The 19,271-nt window shown below is 37.8% G+C and overlaps 1 protein-coding gene across 8 annotated transcripts in view; it reads left to right on the top strand.

Moving 5' to 3' along the window:
* LOC129580474 (GAS2-like protein pickled eggs) overlaps window positions 1-19,271 on the top strand; it is a 90,407-nt gene that overhangs the window by 65,412 nt on the left and 5,724 nt on the right. For all 8 annotated transcript variants that reach the window (XM_055470926.1, XM_055470923.1, XM_055470928.1 and 5 more), the window contains 3 exons: window positions 13,788-13,895; window positions 18,272-18,305; window positions 18,469-18,622. In XM_055470926.1, the coding sequence (XP_055326901.1) occupies window positions 13,788-13,895; window positions 18,272-18,305; window positions 18,469-18,622 (296 nt within the window). The remainder of the gene's footprint in view (window positions 1-13,787; window positions 13,896-18,271; window positions 18,306-18,468; window positions 18,623-19,271) is intronic.

The following is a 19,271-nucleotide window of genomic DNA, read 5'->3' as shown; positions in this document are numbered from 1 at the left end:
TTGATGTTGTAAGTTGTTTGGAATGAAGTAAAGAGTCGTGTGAATAAAATCGATGGCAAACATGAAACGGCAGCCACTGCATCTATTAGCCACCATTAGATATTCCAGCAGCCAGCATTTTTTCTTACAACAAAAGACGATCTGACTGAAGCAACATAAAACCTGCACAAAAGCAATTAAGTCTCGGTAGCAAATGCGGTAGACACATCAATGCAAATTACTTAATTCTGTTAAAATTTTCTAAACTCTTCATTTAAATTAACATCAACGAGAGATGCTTATGAGTCTGCCTGGTGCTGCAGAGCGTTAAGCACATTTAAATAAACAGAATATGTGAAAAACCACGTATAAAATTCATTAACGACTGAATTATTCAATACCAAAGAAAAGACTCACTCACTTTCGATAAAATGTGATAAATAGATGGAAATGTATCAGTTAGATTGCTGTATTGAAAGCACCATCCCAGGGCACTAATTTCATTTCGATGATTTTACAACATACTGAGTGAGACTCTGTCACGTGAAATACTATTTTCAAATTTATTAAACGTTTAATATCTGAACCGTTTGTGCTGTGCCGTGCCGAATATGTACGTCAATTCTTTCTGAATGCAATTGAAAAACAACGAATTTTTCGTGTTGTGAAAATGCAATCAATCAGCCAATAAATGACTTAACCACTTATTTTATTTAATAGACAAACCAATTTCATAGTAAACAAAATATACACGTCGCGTAACCACAATTCAATTGGATAAATCCAATAACAGCCACCGGCACCGAAAAAAAATACAGTCGCGCGATTGAGCGCCTCTGCTGCAGCCGTCGTCGTTCACACTTCTGCCCGCAAATTGTGCTGTTCAGCACGTGTAAATTGATATTTTGTGTCGCGACACATGAACAGAGTTTGCATATGTCGAGTATAACAGTGGAACTGGCGTCGCATCGAACGTAGATGCGAATTGAATATATCGCGATCGAACATGAAAAATTGTTCATAATTTAGCGATAATAGCAGGCAATCATAATCACATGCGAATGCAGCGGTCGTTTGTTTTTTTCTCACTTCTCGCTCGGTGCTGTGCTTCATATTTCGTAAGGTGCTCGTTTCGAAGGCGTGTTAATTCTTCTTAACTCATTTTCTCAATGATCGAAATACGTATAAATCATAAACGCTTTGTGCACAACTTTGGTTAACTCTTGCTCTGAGGGCACAAAAACGTGATGCTGACTCTTTTTCTTTTCTTTCTCATTCGTTCCAATCATCGAGACGATATTTTGTAATTTTCCGAATGTCAATTCAATGCTTTTTCATTTATATCGGTTCTGATTGGATTTTTTTGCTTCTCTGAATAATGCTAATGGGAAACTTCATTAGATCATATTCAATCGGTGAAGCTATTCATATGCACACGAAAAAAAAACAATATTTGATTTATGTGTCTGTCCGCATTAATGAAAAAATGAGAAAGAAGCACAAAAAAAAACAGATATTGGAAGGTAAAACTACGATGTGTAATTAAATGCAAAAGTGACAATAGAATTTGAGAGATCAAGAGAGCGAGAGTGAGAGAGAAAAACCATTGTACTTGATCTAGTTTTGGTCGTTATCTGTCACTTATTAGTATGCACAGTGAATTTATGTTCGCGTGATACCTTCATTTCGCATGGATTTCCCTTTTGTTTTCACCGATACAAAAGCGCCCATATTTCTAGGTTACAAATGCAAATGCAAACAGCAACATTGCCATTTTTTGCTTTGCAGCGGCAACAAAAGAAAATTTATTAGCTCAAGGTTTAGTAAGTTGGCTGATTTTTGAGCAAGATGTGGATTTTCTATAATTTGATGGTTGAATTTGAATTGACAGAACAATTGAACGGAGCAATCAATCTGGAACCCCCTTTTATTGCATGAGAATGTGTGTGTGTGTGCGCGCGCGCGCGTACGAGCACTTTCATTTGCTACCTTACGATTGGTGTATGTGTATTTGTGACGGTTTACTTTCGCATTCGGTTTGGCGATTCGAAAATCGATTATCGTATTTACATACCTCTCGTTCCGATGACGACGAAAAGGAAAATTGCCAATTATAGACAAACTGGCAATAAAATCCGATGCGTAAACAACGAACCGAAGAAGAAAAAAAGGTCCACATGAAATGTGGCATGCACAGCAAAGTATCCAGTGCATAGACCAAGACGATTGCAATTTTACTCCAACCGACTGTGAAATGATAATAGCGTGTGTGCGCGCTACGATCACACAAAGATCGCATCACACACAAACACAAGGCAAAAAAAAAACAATTTATGTAAACATTGCATTATGGGCTTTGTTTAACTCTTCTTAGTCGACCTCATGGATTTCTTTCTCGTCGTCATTTGATCCGAAGATGTTAAAATACATAGGAGGCAATTTTAAAATTGAACGTGTGACGTGTGCGCAAACAGATAACCGAAAAATAAAACACACCAAAATGAAATGAAACGAAACGAACCAAACTTAACTGAAATGGGAATGAACAAAGTTATCGTCGAATGAAATTCAAGAACAATGGACTGGCATTGTGACAGTACATGTATGTGTGTATGTTTGAATGGAGGACATGCAAATGAACCGTACAAATATGTGTGCATACACATCGAATTCTTTCTTCGGCTTTCGCCTTAATTTTGTAACGTTACAACGCAATAAAATAAAACTATCATCATGTTGCTCATGCAAAGAAAGTTTCTGACCGTTTTGTGGTGTCTTTTTTTTTTTCTTAAGGTTCGTCACAATTTATACCACTTCATTCCATTGCGATTCCAAATTCACTTTCCATCACTTTTCACTCGATCGCTCGGTGTTTGGGATCGGAGTCATGCTTTATGGCTACACTCCCAGTTTCAGATGACTTTTATAGAAAGAATTGTAAATAATCACAAATGAAAAGAGAGACACAGAGAGAGAGATACAAAAATAAAACGAAATAATTTGCTGCGGCAATTCTTCCGTTGTGTAAATTCGATTTTTATTTTCGTAACTTCTGGTCAAAATGAAATTTCTTCATTTCTTGTCTAAATCGAATGACGACGATTCAAACGATATCATTAGCGAAGAACACACGATGCGATTGCATTTTCCATTTTTTCCGAATCTGGCTTCAAAATGGAATTCTTAAAGTGCTTAATTTTCTCAAACGCAATCGGTTTTTCGAAGAGAGGCTGCAGCTACGCAGCTGTGGCGAGCTCATCTCCGTTGGCGGTGGCAGCGCGGCATTAACACAATTTTCTACTCATGCATTTTATCATTGTGAAATTGACGAAGCGTTTCATTCCACCGATCGCCCGTTTTACGGTTTTATTTCATTTTATTCGATGCCGCTCGATGCCACACGGTAAACTAGCTTTAATGATAATTTGTGACGATGAATTTATTGTTTAAATGGCCCATTCTTTGGGATTATGTATGTAAAGGAACTCATCCGATAATCGTAAAATATAGAAATATTGCAAAAAACAAACACACACACACATTCTTTTCCATCAATTCAATCCGCCTTCAGAGTGGAACATAAAATGTTTTTTATTATTATATTCTCACGTGTGTATGTGCTTGTGCATTGTGCACTGCAATGAACAGCCATGTTAATTAGGTCTGCTCAAATGTAGCTTGCCGATCTTTTTCATATTCAGTTTGCACATCATTACCACCCAAGTTCCAGCTACTCACAAACCAACAAGCAAACAAACAAAAAATGCACCATTTTCGGATGAAACAAAAACCAAGCGACTGAATGAAATGCACTTCACGGTTTGATGATCGTGACAAAAATAATCGAAACAACACATTGATGAGTGTGCAATTGAATGCGCGCGCTACACATTTAGTTTTATCTCTTCTTCTCCGTTCTGTTTCATCATCATCATCAACATATATATATGTGTGATTGTGCTCATTTGTTTCGTTCTGAATTCCAATCCTTTTTTGTTTCGTATTTCTCACACAAGACACACTGAAAAAAAAGTCAATGAAAAAGCGACAGCCAACACGAAAAAAAACGGCTGCGAAAAAAGCACATATATGTCTGATGATCGCACGAGATAGCGCTAATTTAGTTGTTAAACATTGCCCTTTTGTTTGTGCTGTGGTGCTGATTTGTGACTCGCTGGCTCTTTGCACACAGAATTCCACGCCCATATTCTTTTCCATTTCCATTTCAGCTTCATATTTTCTTTAATTGTTTGATATTTGTGTGGATAGAGTTAAAGCGATCGTTTGTCTTAAGTCGCGGCATGATGTCAAGATAATATAAACTGAAATATCACATCGGTAGTAATGTTTTCCGTTTCGCATAAGAATCAACAACTAAATGCTGTACATTCCATGGATTGACCGTTGTTTTTTGCTGTGCATGGGCTCATGCTTAGGCATGTTCGGGCCACAATACCGCGACAAGCACGTTGGATTCATTGAAGCGTACGGTGTAGTGTTCAAGCAAGTCAGCTGTAACGAAATTCTGGGTTAGTCGTTTAATAAATTTACTATTTATTCATCCATTATCAATGGATCCCCTCGAACACACCGTGAAAATACATCAGAAGAAACGGTCATAGTCGAGTGTTTGGTGTTTGATGCTGTTTGATTGTTGTTTGCCTCAGTGCACGAGAGACTCGGCGTGCTTCGATGCAAAGCAAAGTGACCCAATGCAGTCGCTGAGGTGAACTGATTATCATTTTTGGTTGAAATTGAAATGCATAATGAAATGGAAAAGCGGAATGTCTGCTGTGCCATTTGCGGCTATGCTTACAACAACAGCACGAAACCATTTGGTCATGGGAGTAAATCTTGTGTGTTTGCGCAAAGCTATAAATTTAAAAAAAAAGATGGTGACTCGTTTTCGGGTCGAGCTTATTTTGTCTTATTAGAACGGAAAGCAATAGACCGGGCAAAACAGCGCAAAAAAGGGTCAACCACATAAATTGTGTCCAATAGAAATGTGTCGCTTTTAGCAATTTTTTTTTTGTTTCCTCTTGTCCTCCTTGGCGTTCGTTTCACTTGTCCATTATTTCCTAAGAAGAAGAAAAAAACGTAAGAAGTTTGCATTTTTCAAAATGCAACACGAATGCCTAATCCAATGAAAATTAATTCTCAAATTCGCACAAAATTGACTACGCTCAATGCACACAGTGCGCCCATAACTCGCTGCTCAATTGCCATTAATCAAGATGGGATTTGATGCAAGACTACCGCTCGAAACGTGTGAACTTTCTTCGTTTATCAAATTATTTCTCTCGTCAATTTCTCTCTCTCTCTCTCTCTCTCTCTCTCTCTCTCTCTCTCTTTCTGTCGGCGTTTTCGTTCTCACAAATGTCGCGGTGGTGGAGAACGAGCGTGCGGCTTTGTCGACGACGGCAACGGCGTCCATTTAATTCAATAAATTACCAGGCAATTGTGACAGATTTCTATTTCACAACTGCACATCGTGATTAAAAGGTCGACACCGCAAATTTGTACCGGAATGTAGGCTCAACGATGATTTTTTCTTGTTTTTTTTTTCGGCGGAAATTTTTCTTCTCTGAGCGGCGGGTGTTGCATTCTCATTTGTCGAAGGAGCCAATGGAAAATAGAAATATATGATCAAACTTTGAAGGGAGTTCGATCGGTTTGCTTGTTCATGTGATGTGCGCGGCCGTCGCAATTTTCATTAGTTCATTGTTTTTGCTTCGGTGCCGTAGGACAAACGTGAGTTTTCATTTCATTATCGTCCGTTACATTTTTCATTTCGGTTCTCTAGCATCTTCATTATTCCGTTGGATTTATGCAAATTCTCATGGGATCACCACACCATAGCACAGCTTGTCGGTTCTGTAATCTTTCCAGAGCATCGACTGGCAAATTTCTCTATCGCACATTTCGCAATTATCTCGATTAGGCTTCTAATCTAAATTTGAATGCAATTTATGCTCCCATTGGATCGGTACATTGTTCTCACCGATTTTGACTTTTCAGGAAGATTCCAACAAAATTCGACGCCTTTCTTTTTTCTTCGGCTCTCCGTCCAATGTGCAAATATCAACGCTTATTCATCTGACTACTTTCTCAAGAAGAAAGCATTAAAAAATAAAATCCATAAAATATAACTCATTAGATCTGTTTGCATTAATGGTTTGGTGGCGCTTAGTTAATCCGTTAAACGATGAAAAAATACGACCGCATCAAAAAATTATCACAGAAATTGCACTTAAGCCAAGTTAAACAATGCGATTATAAATTAATAAAATAAATGGCTGTAAATGTATGGAGATGACATGCGCTAATTTCGCTTCAATTTTACCGCCGGTTTCTTTGTGTCTCTCCCTTTCTTTCTTCCATACAGCCGTATATTGGGATTCATTCTAACTGCGAAATGGCAAAATCGATGGCAGCCGTTAATTGATGCTAACCATGCAAATTGATCATTTCCATTGTGTTTTTTTTTACTGTGGTGATGTGTTTTTCTTTGTTTTCTATCCGCTCATTCCATTGCAGCGAAAAGAAAGCGATCAATTGAAGCCAAAGCAGGCGCGTGTTCAGTGCATTTCATGCCCGTAAAGGTTCAAACCGTGCGACAAAAACCTTTTCGGCGCGCGAAAAACTACAAAAGGAAATCGTCCCATTGGAGATAATAATGAAATTGAAAATAAACACGAAGAAAACGAACGAACGAGCAAAAAAAAAAATGCACACACCGCGCGCACTGCCAAAGAATGGATGGGCGCTCACACACAGAAAACGCAAATGCAATGTGTTAACTTTCACTATGCATAAACACACACACACACACACCGGCGACACAATAATCAGCGATGATCTTCAGTTTTCTCCGTGTTTACTGTTTTAGGCGCAATTCTGTTTCACTTTTGTTCAGTCGCATTGAATTTCCAGAGCGTCGTCGTCAGCGTGTTCTGTTGTGGTGTCAACAATGTTTGTGAGCGCACACACACAATACGGTGGAAGATTTTTCGGCGTTGATTACGTTTATTTCACTGAATTCAAAAGAAATTTTCCGCGCATTTTACCCGCGCTTCTTGTCCTCCTATTTCACTTTCTTTTGTGCTGCGCCAATTCATTCTTGTAGCAGTTGTGCGGGCTAAGCGTATATGGATAAAAAAAAATTGATCAACGGGTCAAATTTTATTGCGAGAGGCCATTGAGGAAGAAAACAGCGAGCCGACAGTTCGATCATTGCATTTTTGATAATATCCTCAAAATGGAATTAACGCTTTTATCGAAAACGAAACCATTTTTTCCCGCTCGATTATGCTCAGGCATGGCTAATGAAAAAATAATCATTTTGTCAACATAAACTCGTTAAATTTATTGCTTTATTAAGACTTCCATTTAAAACAGATTGCACCATTTGTTCAACATTCAATGCAGGTTTGCTCTTTTATCTCCCTGTCTCTCTATTCCCTTTTACGACAAACGCGGCGCGCATTTGCATGCGGGGACAATTGGTCGTGCAACAGGAAATTTCCATATGAAATCTGTAGATAGAATGGCGATAGAATAGATACAAACGGATGAAAATTGCCTGTGATCGAAATGGAAATAATATTCAAATTAAATTAGATTTGGTTCGTGTGTGTTGATCGTGTGCTCAATTCTGCGCCACCGCATTCAATTCGTGTAAATTTGTTGTTATTTTCTTCTTGTTTCGTTCGAGCACAGTCTTTATTGGGACTATCATAAAATTTTGCATGCATTGCCATTTTTCCATTCTGAATCAATTATGCGCTTGAAACTAAACTACGATGCTTTGCATGCCAAACGAAGCGAATTCAATGCTGAAAAAAAAGGTACAAAACAATACGGAAATCCAATTCAATTAGAAATGTAAAGATATACGTCAGCGAATTGCAATTGATTTCCCAAAATGGTAGCCCGAATGAATTCTTCCAAATCGATTGTTTTTCGTGTGTGTATGTTTGTGTTCGTCTAATAGAGTCATTGTTGCACATGCCAATCGCAATGAATACGTCATTCGTATGGCAATTTCAGGGATATCGAATTGGATCAGCTCAAAAAAGACAATTTGAACGGCATTGTCATGCCCAACCAAAACACCAGCAAAGTCGAAGGGTTCGTCGCTCAAAAAGTGTCTTTCAAAATTGGTTAACATTTTCTTTTTTGCCGGCCGATAATAACATAACGGTGCAACGACGTAGGCACTGCATTCAGGATAAGCCGTCGCTTTCTCAGAAATTGTTGCATTTGTTTTGATTGATTTAGAGCAAGTCTTTGGAGATTTATGCGGCAATCAGGCACATTTGCCAATGTGCGTTGCAGTGCAGCACAAACACGTTTCACCGGATTAGAAAAAAAAGAGCGGCAGTAACGCGCTGCTATCGAAAATGATGTGCCTCAAGTAATTTGGTTTCGGTTGTTCAAGCCTCACTTTTCAACCATTCATCATTGGCGAATGATGGTGTTGTGTGCATGTGCATTCATTTAGCCAACAGAGCAAACGAACGAACGACAAAAATGCCCCGTTCCACACTCACACACGTAACGAATATCAAACGAAAAAACCAGAATAGAAGACGACGGTGACGGCGGAAAAAAAAACAGCAACAATACGACAACACTCGCAAAAACACCAATCTGACACGATGCAAATTATAATGATTTGAATTTCAAATCGAAAATGATGTACGATATGAATATGGTGTAAGCATCGCCAGTTCGTTCGATCAAAACCAATTGCATCTTGACGCTGGCTTGCGGTAAATTTCACGAATTAAAATGTGAAATGTTTCTCTCTTATCGTCGTCGTTTGCTCTTTCTCTTTGCGCACAGAGAGAGAGAGAGAGAGAGAGAGAGAGAGAGAGAGAGAGAGAGAGAAATAGACGAAAGTCAGTAAATTAATGAGCACCGAGTAGATTCAGACGCTTTCGAACGCATGCCAAAAAAAAAAGGATGAATCCATGTGATTTATGTTTTCCTTCGTGAGCTTTTAATATCAGAGCACCCAGCACACAAGTCGTCAGATATGAAAAACCATCAGCTGCATGTGGTGCAACAACGAAAAAACAGGTTCAATCATAAATACCGTTTGCTTTATTTACAAAAAAAAAACAACACAATATGAATTTGTAAGCCGTAAATTGTGTACGCGCTGTTTATTACGGCAGTACAAAAAGTCCAATACGATGTGGAATAAGAACGATGATGACGACGACGACAGCAGATGAGAAATGAGTCAGAACGAATAATAGGAGAGAAGTTGTGAATATGAAATAAGCGTATGTGTTGATTAAATTATTTGCCAATTGCAATTATCACGCCAACAAGTGCGATCGAAATGCCATTTCATTGGATGATGCGACGGACTGTGTGTACGCATGCGCGACCGGTTTCTCTGCAAACAGAACAGAACAAAGCGAACAATTTAAAGAATTTCCGCAATAAATTTTGGTATTCGATTTGTTACAAGATGGATTGTTCACCAATTCGCTGATAAAATGTTGCAATCTCACATGTTTGGTGTTACCTAACTGCATATGCGTGTAAAATCACAAGCCAACCAATAAAATTAATCATACCAAATTATTCTGTCGAGAGAAATGAGGCTGTGGTTTTTCAGCGCATGCCGAATGATCAATGGGACGCATTTGGAAAATATATTCAATCTTTTTTTTCGGTCTTTTGTGCATTAGCACACTGGAACTGGCACTGGCTCTGAAAGAATAGACAGACAAGAAAAAAAATACATTATAAATTGGTGTATGTACGTGGCTATGTCTTGTGTTTGCGATTAGTAAAATTTATTTAGCGATAGGCCAAGCGCGCGCGATCATCGCATTCATCCGATTCGCAGGGCGCGAGTGCAAACGCATTAAGAAAATCCACAATTCATTTGCACATTGAACGCAGCGCGCGCAACCGATGTTTGTTTTATGAGATGCAGTCGGAGATTATCATATTTTTTTGTCAATAAATTCTCTTTTATTAGCAATTTATCATCCAGAGAGCCTTGCTTAAACTCTCTCTCTCTCTCTCTCGCGCGCGCGAATTATCTACCAAACGGTTAATGGCAAATTTGAATTATATTCGTTTTGCATACAGCTCGCGATTGCCAAACTTGCATGAAATTTAGCACAACGCTTGCCGCTTGTTTTTCAGCTCACGCGTCATCTGATTACTTTATCAAAATCTTATACACAAACACATTTGCATAAGATTAAGAGAAAAACGGTGTTCGGACCACGGCGACTAGGCTATGTGTATGGCGTTGGAATTTATCAATTGCTCGCATTTGGCCAGAGAGCAACATAAATCATCCATTTCGATGTTATTGTTATTTGATTATTGAATATTCAATTATACTCAGTACGAATCAAATGCTAATCGGTAAATTTATGGTTCACAATTTTTCGCAGCATATTTCAATTGAAATCGCAAACTGTGTTTTCCTGGTTCTTGACTTGATCTGCCTTGGCTTCGGTTCGCTTTGGAATGTGCGCCATTTCGTAACTCTGATTAATTTTGTGGTGTTGAAAATTATTACGAATGCCCGGTGACACCGGCGACAATCATTCAATAACAACGACGACGATGACGATATGACAATACCGTTCAAATCGATTTCGTTTCGATCGGCCCAACATACGAATAAATCACCGCAATTGACCAATAGTCCAATAGAAATCGAAAATAGCTTCGAAATCAGCTGGAATGGGCCCATTTCAAAATGTTAGAGCTAGATTGTGTCGTGACATCGAGTTTTGTGTTTTTTTAACATGCATATTTTTCTGTCTGAAATTCGTCGTTGTCGTCGTCAATATTCCCGTTTGAATGTTATGCAATGCGAGTGTAGCATTAGTGGATACACGAACTCTGGTCAATAATATTCAAATTTGACGCGAGTTATTTTTTTTTCTATCTTCGTTATTTTCGTGGGATGCTGTGATTTGATGGACCTTTTCTCTTATTACGCCCATTATTTTTCGTCGTTATGTTCGCTGTGAGCGCGTTTCTTCAATTTAAAAGTCAAATGATGTGCTGCATGGAAGCTCCGATTTTTGAATAAATCGACACATCTAATTCATGGCTGGAGATATTTATCATGCGATTCAAAGTCAAGTTTTTTTTTTTTACATCGATCGGTGAACTTATAAAAGAACACTAATTAGTGGATGATCAATCAAAATCGATTGACTAAGAGAAGAAAATTGCTGAAATCTCATTAAAATCTATATTCAGTTCGATGGCATATCATTGGTGTCCAACGAAATTGAATTAATGAAACTGCGATTTTAATCGATTTTCTACGAAATTTCACTATTTATTCTCATTTTCATTTAAATTTGTGCCTTTGAACGACATTGAAAGTCGACCAACCAACCGACCGATCGTATTTAATTAATTGATTAATTAGATATGAAGAAAGTGGTGTAACTGGTCATGAAAATAGTTTTCGTTCAACTTTTCCACGTTTTTATCTGATACACTTTATCGCTATCATCTGTGCATGTATCGATGCTTTTATTTTTCCCGAGAGTTGATCCGGTGAAATGTCTTCATATACATCCTCTTTGAGTCGATTCAAAATACCTATAAGTTATAGGCTATAACATTGTTGGCGCAACAATTTCAAAATAAATCAAAATCAATTCGACCAAAAAAGTCTGTGTCTGTAAACCGGTCCATTTTAACCAAATAACTCTACTGGCACACATTGGAATTAAATGTGTACGTGTTCAATTCGATTTCAAATGAACTTTTCATTTTTGTTGACGCTACAAAAATAGAGACAAAAAAAATTGGCTTATGAATGCGTCGCAAACTCTAGACGACATATCTTTTTTTTTTGCTCTGGTTGTTGTATTCCGAGACCGAATACCAAATGAATAGTTGTCACCGCTGCACCGGTTTTAGTTCATAATTCAATTTTTCCGCCACGACGAAGAGAAAAAACTACGATGGCTGAGTTATTGCAGCACGATCGCGCGCGCGCGATTCATTTCATTGGCAATAAAGGAAATAAAATCTAATGCGCTTTAAATGACAGTTACATATTTATATGCAATAATGACAACGTTGTATGTGCTCTTTTTTTACTGTGTGTTTTGTGAAATTATGTTTGTTTTCCCTGAGTGCAATGCAAAGAGACACGCTGTGTGTGCACTCTATGAAGCCATTGGCTCGAGCTCTCCGCATTCCAACTGTCTATTCTAATTATGTTTTTATAAATTGCGATCCATGAAGAATGCTGTAAAAACTGTTTGTCACACTGATTTTATTGCGAAATTTCGAACACATTTATATGTTTGTTACCGATAAAAAAGTTTGTTGTTTGATTTATGACACGAATGTTGCATTTTCCATTTCTCCCTTTATTTCCCTGTTTCAACGGGTTTTTTCTTTGTCTGTTGTACTTTCAATTTGTACGATTATTTGTTTTGGGTCAACAATTAAAGCCGCTATTTGCAGTGAAATAGAAAATACAAACGTGCCCAGACGCTGCTTATGTCATCGGTTTTGAATTTAGATGTGGAAAAAAGGGCATTATTATATCATAGTGCTGCATCAAAAACCGAGCCGCGGCCATTCATCATGAATTTGCATAAAATTATTCGAGACAGTTTTATCGGTTGCCATAATCGAATTAAATCAAGCGCGTACGCGTCAATGGGATTCTTCGTGTTCAGTGATGATGATCGATGGACCAATCCAATTATCTAATCTGTATACACACAATGAAGCCACCGTGTGCTTCACCTGAAATTACGAGGCCTTGCGAGCAGAAAAAAGGTTGGCATGGGCATCGTGGATCGTGGATCGAACTGCGATGTGAACGGTCACTGGACGATGTGTTTTTTATGACCTTGTATACATTAATTTGCATCTCGACTCGTTTGTCAGCGGGAGCGAAAATGACGAGAAAGAAAACACACGTCGTAAAAAATCAAAATTTGTTTCGTTTTGTTTTGATGCAATGCAATTTATGCATTAAAAAATCCATTCAAGTGTACGGTCAACAGTTATAAAAATTTAACTCCATTCCGTTAATTGATCCGTTCGGTGTAAACCACTTTTTTGTGTTCGCCTCAAATTTATTGCTCTTTGATTTTAGCAGATGATTGAATTGGCACTTTTTTGCACTTTCCTTTTTTCTTCTATTCAATTTCGATTGAACTAGCGATGTCGTTTTTATCAGCAAACACACAATTCATTGGTGTGAATCTCTCTTAAGGCGGCGTTTCCGAACACCTTCCATTTGGATTTTATGACGTTGTCGTTGTTTTTGTTGGCTTTATTCACAAATTCCATTTTTGAGATGATGATGTTTTGTGATGAAATCCATCTTGTGAAATAAAGATAAAACAACAGTAAATTTTGTTACAAGTTGTTTTGTTGATTGCAATCCGTGTGCATTTCTTCTATGTTTGCGCTGCAGAAGTCATTATCGAACATTGTACCGTTAGCGCGTGGCCTAAACACGCCCACACATTATCATCTTATCATAAGATCCATTAAATTTTACTACTTGCACATAAAAATTGTATCACGCTGACCGCAAAATTTTTAAAATTTTTTAAATGCTTAATGATCCAAACGACAAAGCATTTGAATTAATGACTCGCGCTCGACCAGTTTGAATCAAGTCATGAATCGATTTATTGGTGAAAACATTTGATGATAATAAAAAATTGATTTTTTTTCTCCACGCTTTCGATAGAGCATCGTTTTAACTGTCTAAACACACATTAAATATTTGATTTTGCATTAAAATTTCTTAATTGTTTCCATTTCAGGTTCGTGATTTAGTGGAGAAATGTACGTGTCCATCGCAATTTCCCATGGTTCGAGTATCAGAGGGCAAATATCGTATTGGCGACACAAAAGTGCTGATTTTCGTCCGTGTAAGTTCCATAAATATATTGCCGGAATACCAAAAGACAGCCAATCACATCTCTAAACCAACTTATTGAATCATCGAATATTTCGAGCAATTTTTTTCAATCGTGTGTGGCTTGAGTTGAATATAATCAACTTAACGGCGACACTAGCAGCTTCTCTGCACACACATCATAGAAGAGAGTACAAAAATCATAGTATTTTGGCAAATGCATCGAGTAACCATTGCGAAACATCAATACGTTTTGGCTAACGCATAGTACCGGCCCACAGAGAAGCTGTTAGCGTCGCCGTAAAGTTGATTATATTCTAGTAAAGCGCTACACGTTTGAAAAAAGTTGCCGAAAAATACAATGATTCAATGAGTTGAAATTGAAATGGCATTGACTGCTATGTGTCAAATGACTTACATTTGAAATGTTTTGTGGCCCTTTCCCTATGGTGAGTTCTCGTCACAGCATCTTATCTTTGGATTAGACAAATTCTCTGAATTTGCAAAACTTGTTTTTTATACGAATCATAAATGCATCCGGAAATGATTTCAAACTATTCTTCTTGTTTTGAGGATTAACTGGTCTCCAGTGCAGATATAATCTCGTCAGCTGGTTTCCAATTAAAATTGCAAGTTGATTAAAATTTATTGCAAAAATGAATTATACTCTACTGGTGGATGGTCCAAGATTTCCCAGCTTCCAAGCCAGATTGGCTCAGGTTCCAACAAGAAAAAAGATGCTCTCGCAATCTACAGCATGTGAAAAAAAAGAAACAATTCGACTGTTTTTCTGTGACTGTTGTAAATTTCTTATCAAAGACCACCCGACATGCTGAGCGAAATTAAATTCGAACGGCAAAAACGACATTCACCGATAAACGATCATGAATTATGCCAGTGTGATGACCACAGTGCGGCGCTTGGCGCTTGCATGGCACGTGAAAAATGAAAATTAATACGATTTGCGCGATAAATAATGCATCACACATAATCATTCCGGCACCGGGGCAAAGGAAGAATGTAATCAATTGCCAGCCAGAGGAGTGAGATCAAGCGATGCGCGATTTCATTTAGCAAAATGATACGAATTAAAATTCATTATCATCAAATGGGATGCCTATCATAAATTGAATTTGTTTGAACCGATTGCGATCTTGGTACAATCAATTCGATGTCGACTGTTTTACGCCTCTGACTTACAATCGGCTAGATTTTTTGCTTCTTCATCTGTGTTTTTAATAGAAAATACGATGGCATAACAAAATCAACGATTTGTATTGAATGGTTTTAAACGTGTTATCTTCACTTCTGTGCTTTAATTTGTGTCTTTTGCGCTAAGCCTGGCCAACGCTTGATTAGAGATTTAAAGCTTCCGTTGAAAAGAGGCAGCAGAAGCAAAGAAAAAAAAAAGTGCGCCATGTTCAAACGAATTTATCTTGTCTTATCTATGTTAGAGTTGAAGCACAGAAAATGCGCACACATCGCATTCGTTGTACAAGTATTTGAGCACATTTGCTACTGCTGCGCTCTATTCCCGACTGACGTGTGAATTGTGCACGACTGGATCGACTTTGTGTAGCTTCAAATTGAATTTAATGAGTATTCGTTTGGATACGATTGCGCTTTTCTACTGTAAACACTAAACACCAACATCGACACGACGATGAACTGGCCGCAAATAACGTGTCTCGAACTCGATGTGGATGGATTGGCCACAAATGAAGCATAATAACAATAATACAATGAATTGAAAAACTTAAGCACCATCATGATCGATACGTGCCGTTTTATTATTTTGATATTTACCTGGGCTCGACGACGACGACGACGATGACGACAAGAGTTGCAGACGAACGGGTGAGAGCTTTAGAGACAGAGAAAAAGGCCCGTTAAACAACGTGTGGTTAATGCTGATTGATAATAATTGATTGTTGATCGTTGTTCATGTTAATTGTTGAACGGTGCTGCTGCTTGTTCCGTCACTCAACATGTGGCCGATTGCTCTCTGTCGGCCCGAATACAAATCAAATGGCTTGTTCAACATCGGTGTAAATGCAAATCGAGCGACAAGAAAATGCGGAATAACCAAATCAGCATGCAAATTTTACACTCGCCCAATCGGTTGGATTGCTTTTTTTTTTCTTCTGTTTTTGACATATTTTGGAATTTCGTGTACGCAATGTCGTACAAGAGAAGGAAAAAAAAACACAACAACATCAACTTTCAAATATGCCGCCACGATTTTTTCCTTCTGTGCTGTGAATCGACGAAGAAATTATCTACATTTAAGCAGTTAAAGCAATTACTATCAGATTCACATCAAATGGAGGCAGTATTTCTTTTTTTTTTATTCTCAACCAGCCCATTGTGTTGCATAAGAGAAATCCGATTCGAAATTCCCGCAACATATGCGTATGCGAGTTCAAAAGGCATAAAATAATTGAAATTCTTGCTGAATCCGACTTTTTTTCCGTTTCAACTTACGAAATCAATGAAGTTGAATTCTCTGAAAACTCACAGTTAATAAAGTATTTGCAGCATTCCAAGGGACGGACACATCGTGTAAATTCTGAAGACGTAAAACACCGCTTTTTTTTCTGTTTCTTCTTCTAAATATGTGCATATTTATAAATAGACTTCACTCGGCTTAGTTTTGAAATACGGCACACAAAAAATGCAACCGACATCAAGTTTACATCAGAACTTGCATTCAATTCACTGAATTGTATTCTGGTCGGTTTTTTCTGAAATTGCACAACTCAAACGACTGATTTACCGGAATGCTTTTTTTTTTCGTCTGTTTTGTTTTGATTCCAAAAAGGAAAAGACGAACATTTTGCTTTATTGTATTTACTGTGTTAAATGTTTACAATACGAAATGAGCAAACGCGCTGGTGTCAACTTTCTGAAATCAATTTGTTCGATCGCATGAGAATAGAGAGAAATCGTTTCGAGAAGAAGAAAAAAAAAACGGCAACAAAATGTGTGCTGTGTCGTTTTTATTGACTTTTTCCTGTAATTCAGTGAGTTTTTCATTGGCTTTTATGTCTTCATTAGCTGCACTGAACGTAAAAATCGACAAACGGCCGATGCAGTTCGTTTTACCGCTCAATTTAGAAAAGTGATTAAATGATTCAAAATCGGGAATGAAAAGCGAACGACGACGACGACGACGACGACGACGACGACGACGACAAAGCAGCAGCTTGCATGAGGTTCAAAAGCCACATGTTTTAACTGTTTTGCGTTTATCGTGCGACACCATCACTTAGTGTGTGCAGTTTAACGACAACGACGAATGTTCATTGGTAGTGTTGCTTCTACTACCGTTGCTCTTGCTGCAGCACATTGGCACACAGTCAGTCGGTTTTACATGATCTTGAGCAATTTGCACGGGCTTTTCGTTTGAAAATCGAATTAAATTGAATCGTTGGCTCGCCAATCGTGTTAATTAAATGTGATTTATAAGAATTCAATCGCATCGAATGTCGAAAATTCGCTTTATTTTTGGATACATTTACGAAATGCACCAATCGAACCAAGAAGAAAAAGCAAACAAGCAAACAATGAAAATATACTCGAAATCGACACTATGCCAGTCTTCTACACTAATTAGATTAGCAATGATATTTTTAGCGCCAAACGAAACCACTAACAATACAAAGAATTCCCGCGAAAAGACACATTATCAAATCGCGGCTCGTACAACTAATCACGACTTTTAATTAAAATACCTAAATGCGCGCCGATGCAAACGCTCTTTTATCCAATGAATATTTCCGATTTCATACGTGAAAGCGAAAAAAGATGGTGGTTGGTGCAATACGGCATCTAAATATTGAAATTGCAACATAACCTATGAAACAGCAACATACTATATATAGAGAATTCGTTGATTTTGTAATAACGCCATTAAATCTCGTCTCATTATCAGAAACCCCCTTACTGGAGACAATTTTCCACTTCATTTGCTCTCGCGCCAGAAACTACAATAAAATGATGATAAAAACAAACAGAAATCAGTGGATCGAATACGAATCATAACATACTGATCATGACTTTACACAACTCGATTCGCGGATCATGTATCGTCGTTACGTCATAGCAGAACAAAAACCGCAATCGAAGGGATCTCTTTGATTCGTTGGAATATGCTGTTTGCTCAATGTGTAGTTATTAGTTATTTGCTGTTTTGATCGAGCAGCAAGAAATACTGTAGCATCAGATAATGTCTCGTCAATGTGGCGCCCAGAACAACACTCCGCATTCGATTGTATCGAAACAAATCGATTCTGGTTTCTGGAAATGAATCGATTGAACTTTCATTGTCATTTCTAGTTCATTCCAATTCTGCAAAACAAAAATTATTGACTTTTTCTCTTTTTTCAGATTTTACGGTCACATGTAATGGTTCGTGTGGGAGGTAAATATCTGTTTTTGTCGTAAAAAATATCGATTTTTATATCAAATTTCCTCCTAAAAAAGTGTTTCATGTTGAATTAACAGAGACTTTCTTCTCTTTTTTCGTCAATTGACTTTCAATTTATTAAAAATGGAAATAATCGATTAATTCTAATTTTCTTCAGGTGGTTGGGATACGTTGTCGCACTATTTGGACAAGCACGATCCGTGCCGATGCCGTGCCCAGCACCGTTCATCAGTTGCCGCTCGTATTATAACGCGTACGAATCAGGCAACAAACGGCATTGAATTGCACAAGGCTCAAGTCTTCTTCGAAAGGTAAGTTCGCTTTCGGCACAAAATCCATGCAACTCCGTTCCCAAATCAGTATGTAACAAGCAAATTGCCCCGGTAGTAACAAACCGTGCGCGCACACACACATCAAACTTACTGTGAAAAGTCATCGATTATCGATCCATTAGTCATCTAATGTTTCGGTTTCAAATCCATTTTGAGTGTTACACGATTTTTTTCCCCTTTGAATTGCTGTTAACGCTTGATCATGATGTTCAATTACACGATATTTTCGATCGCAATCGCAATTTGCACATTGTACCCGGAGAGACTTCGTCGCCTGCTAAAACTAAAAAAGACCACTGTGTAGATAAAATCGAATGGAGTTGAAAAAAGATGGGGAAAAATGCAGCAGCTTTTCTGAATTTGTACTACAACTACCGGCAATCGACATCTTTAAAACCCAAAATGGTTAATGGAATACAATGTTAAACATGATCGTGAACAAAATTACAACCATTTTCAGAGTGTTTGTCTCTATTTATAACGCGTACACTGTGTGCTTGGTTCGCTATTAATTCGTTTTTTCCTCTGTACTCGACTATACCACGTGAGACTTGGCGCACAAAGCGAATTCTGAAATTGGATTCTGTTCTTTATTTATGCGCCTCTCATGAGATTAGTCTAAGCTCGA

Source organism: Sitodiplosis mosellana, unplaced genomic scaffold, assembly GCF_009176505.1.
Source record: "Sitodiplosis mosellana isolate CC-2019 unplaced genomic scaffold, AAFC_SMos_1.0 Smas_scaffold_1, whole genome shotgun sequence".
Classification (NCBI taxonomy): Eukaryota; Metazoa; Arthropoda; class Insecta; order Diptera; family Cecidomyiidae; genus Sitodiplosis; species Sitodiplosis mosellana.
This window is presented reverse-complemented; position numbering and strand designations above follow the sequence as displayed.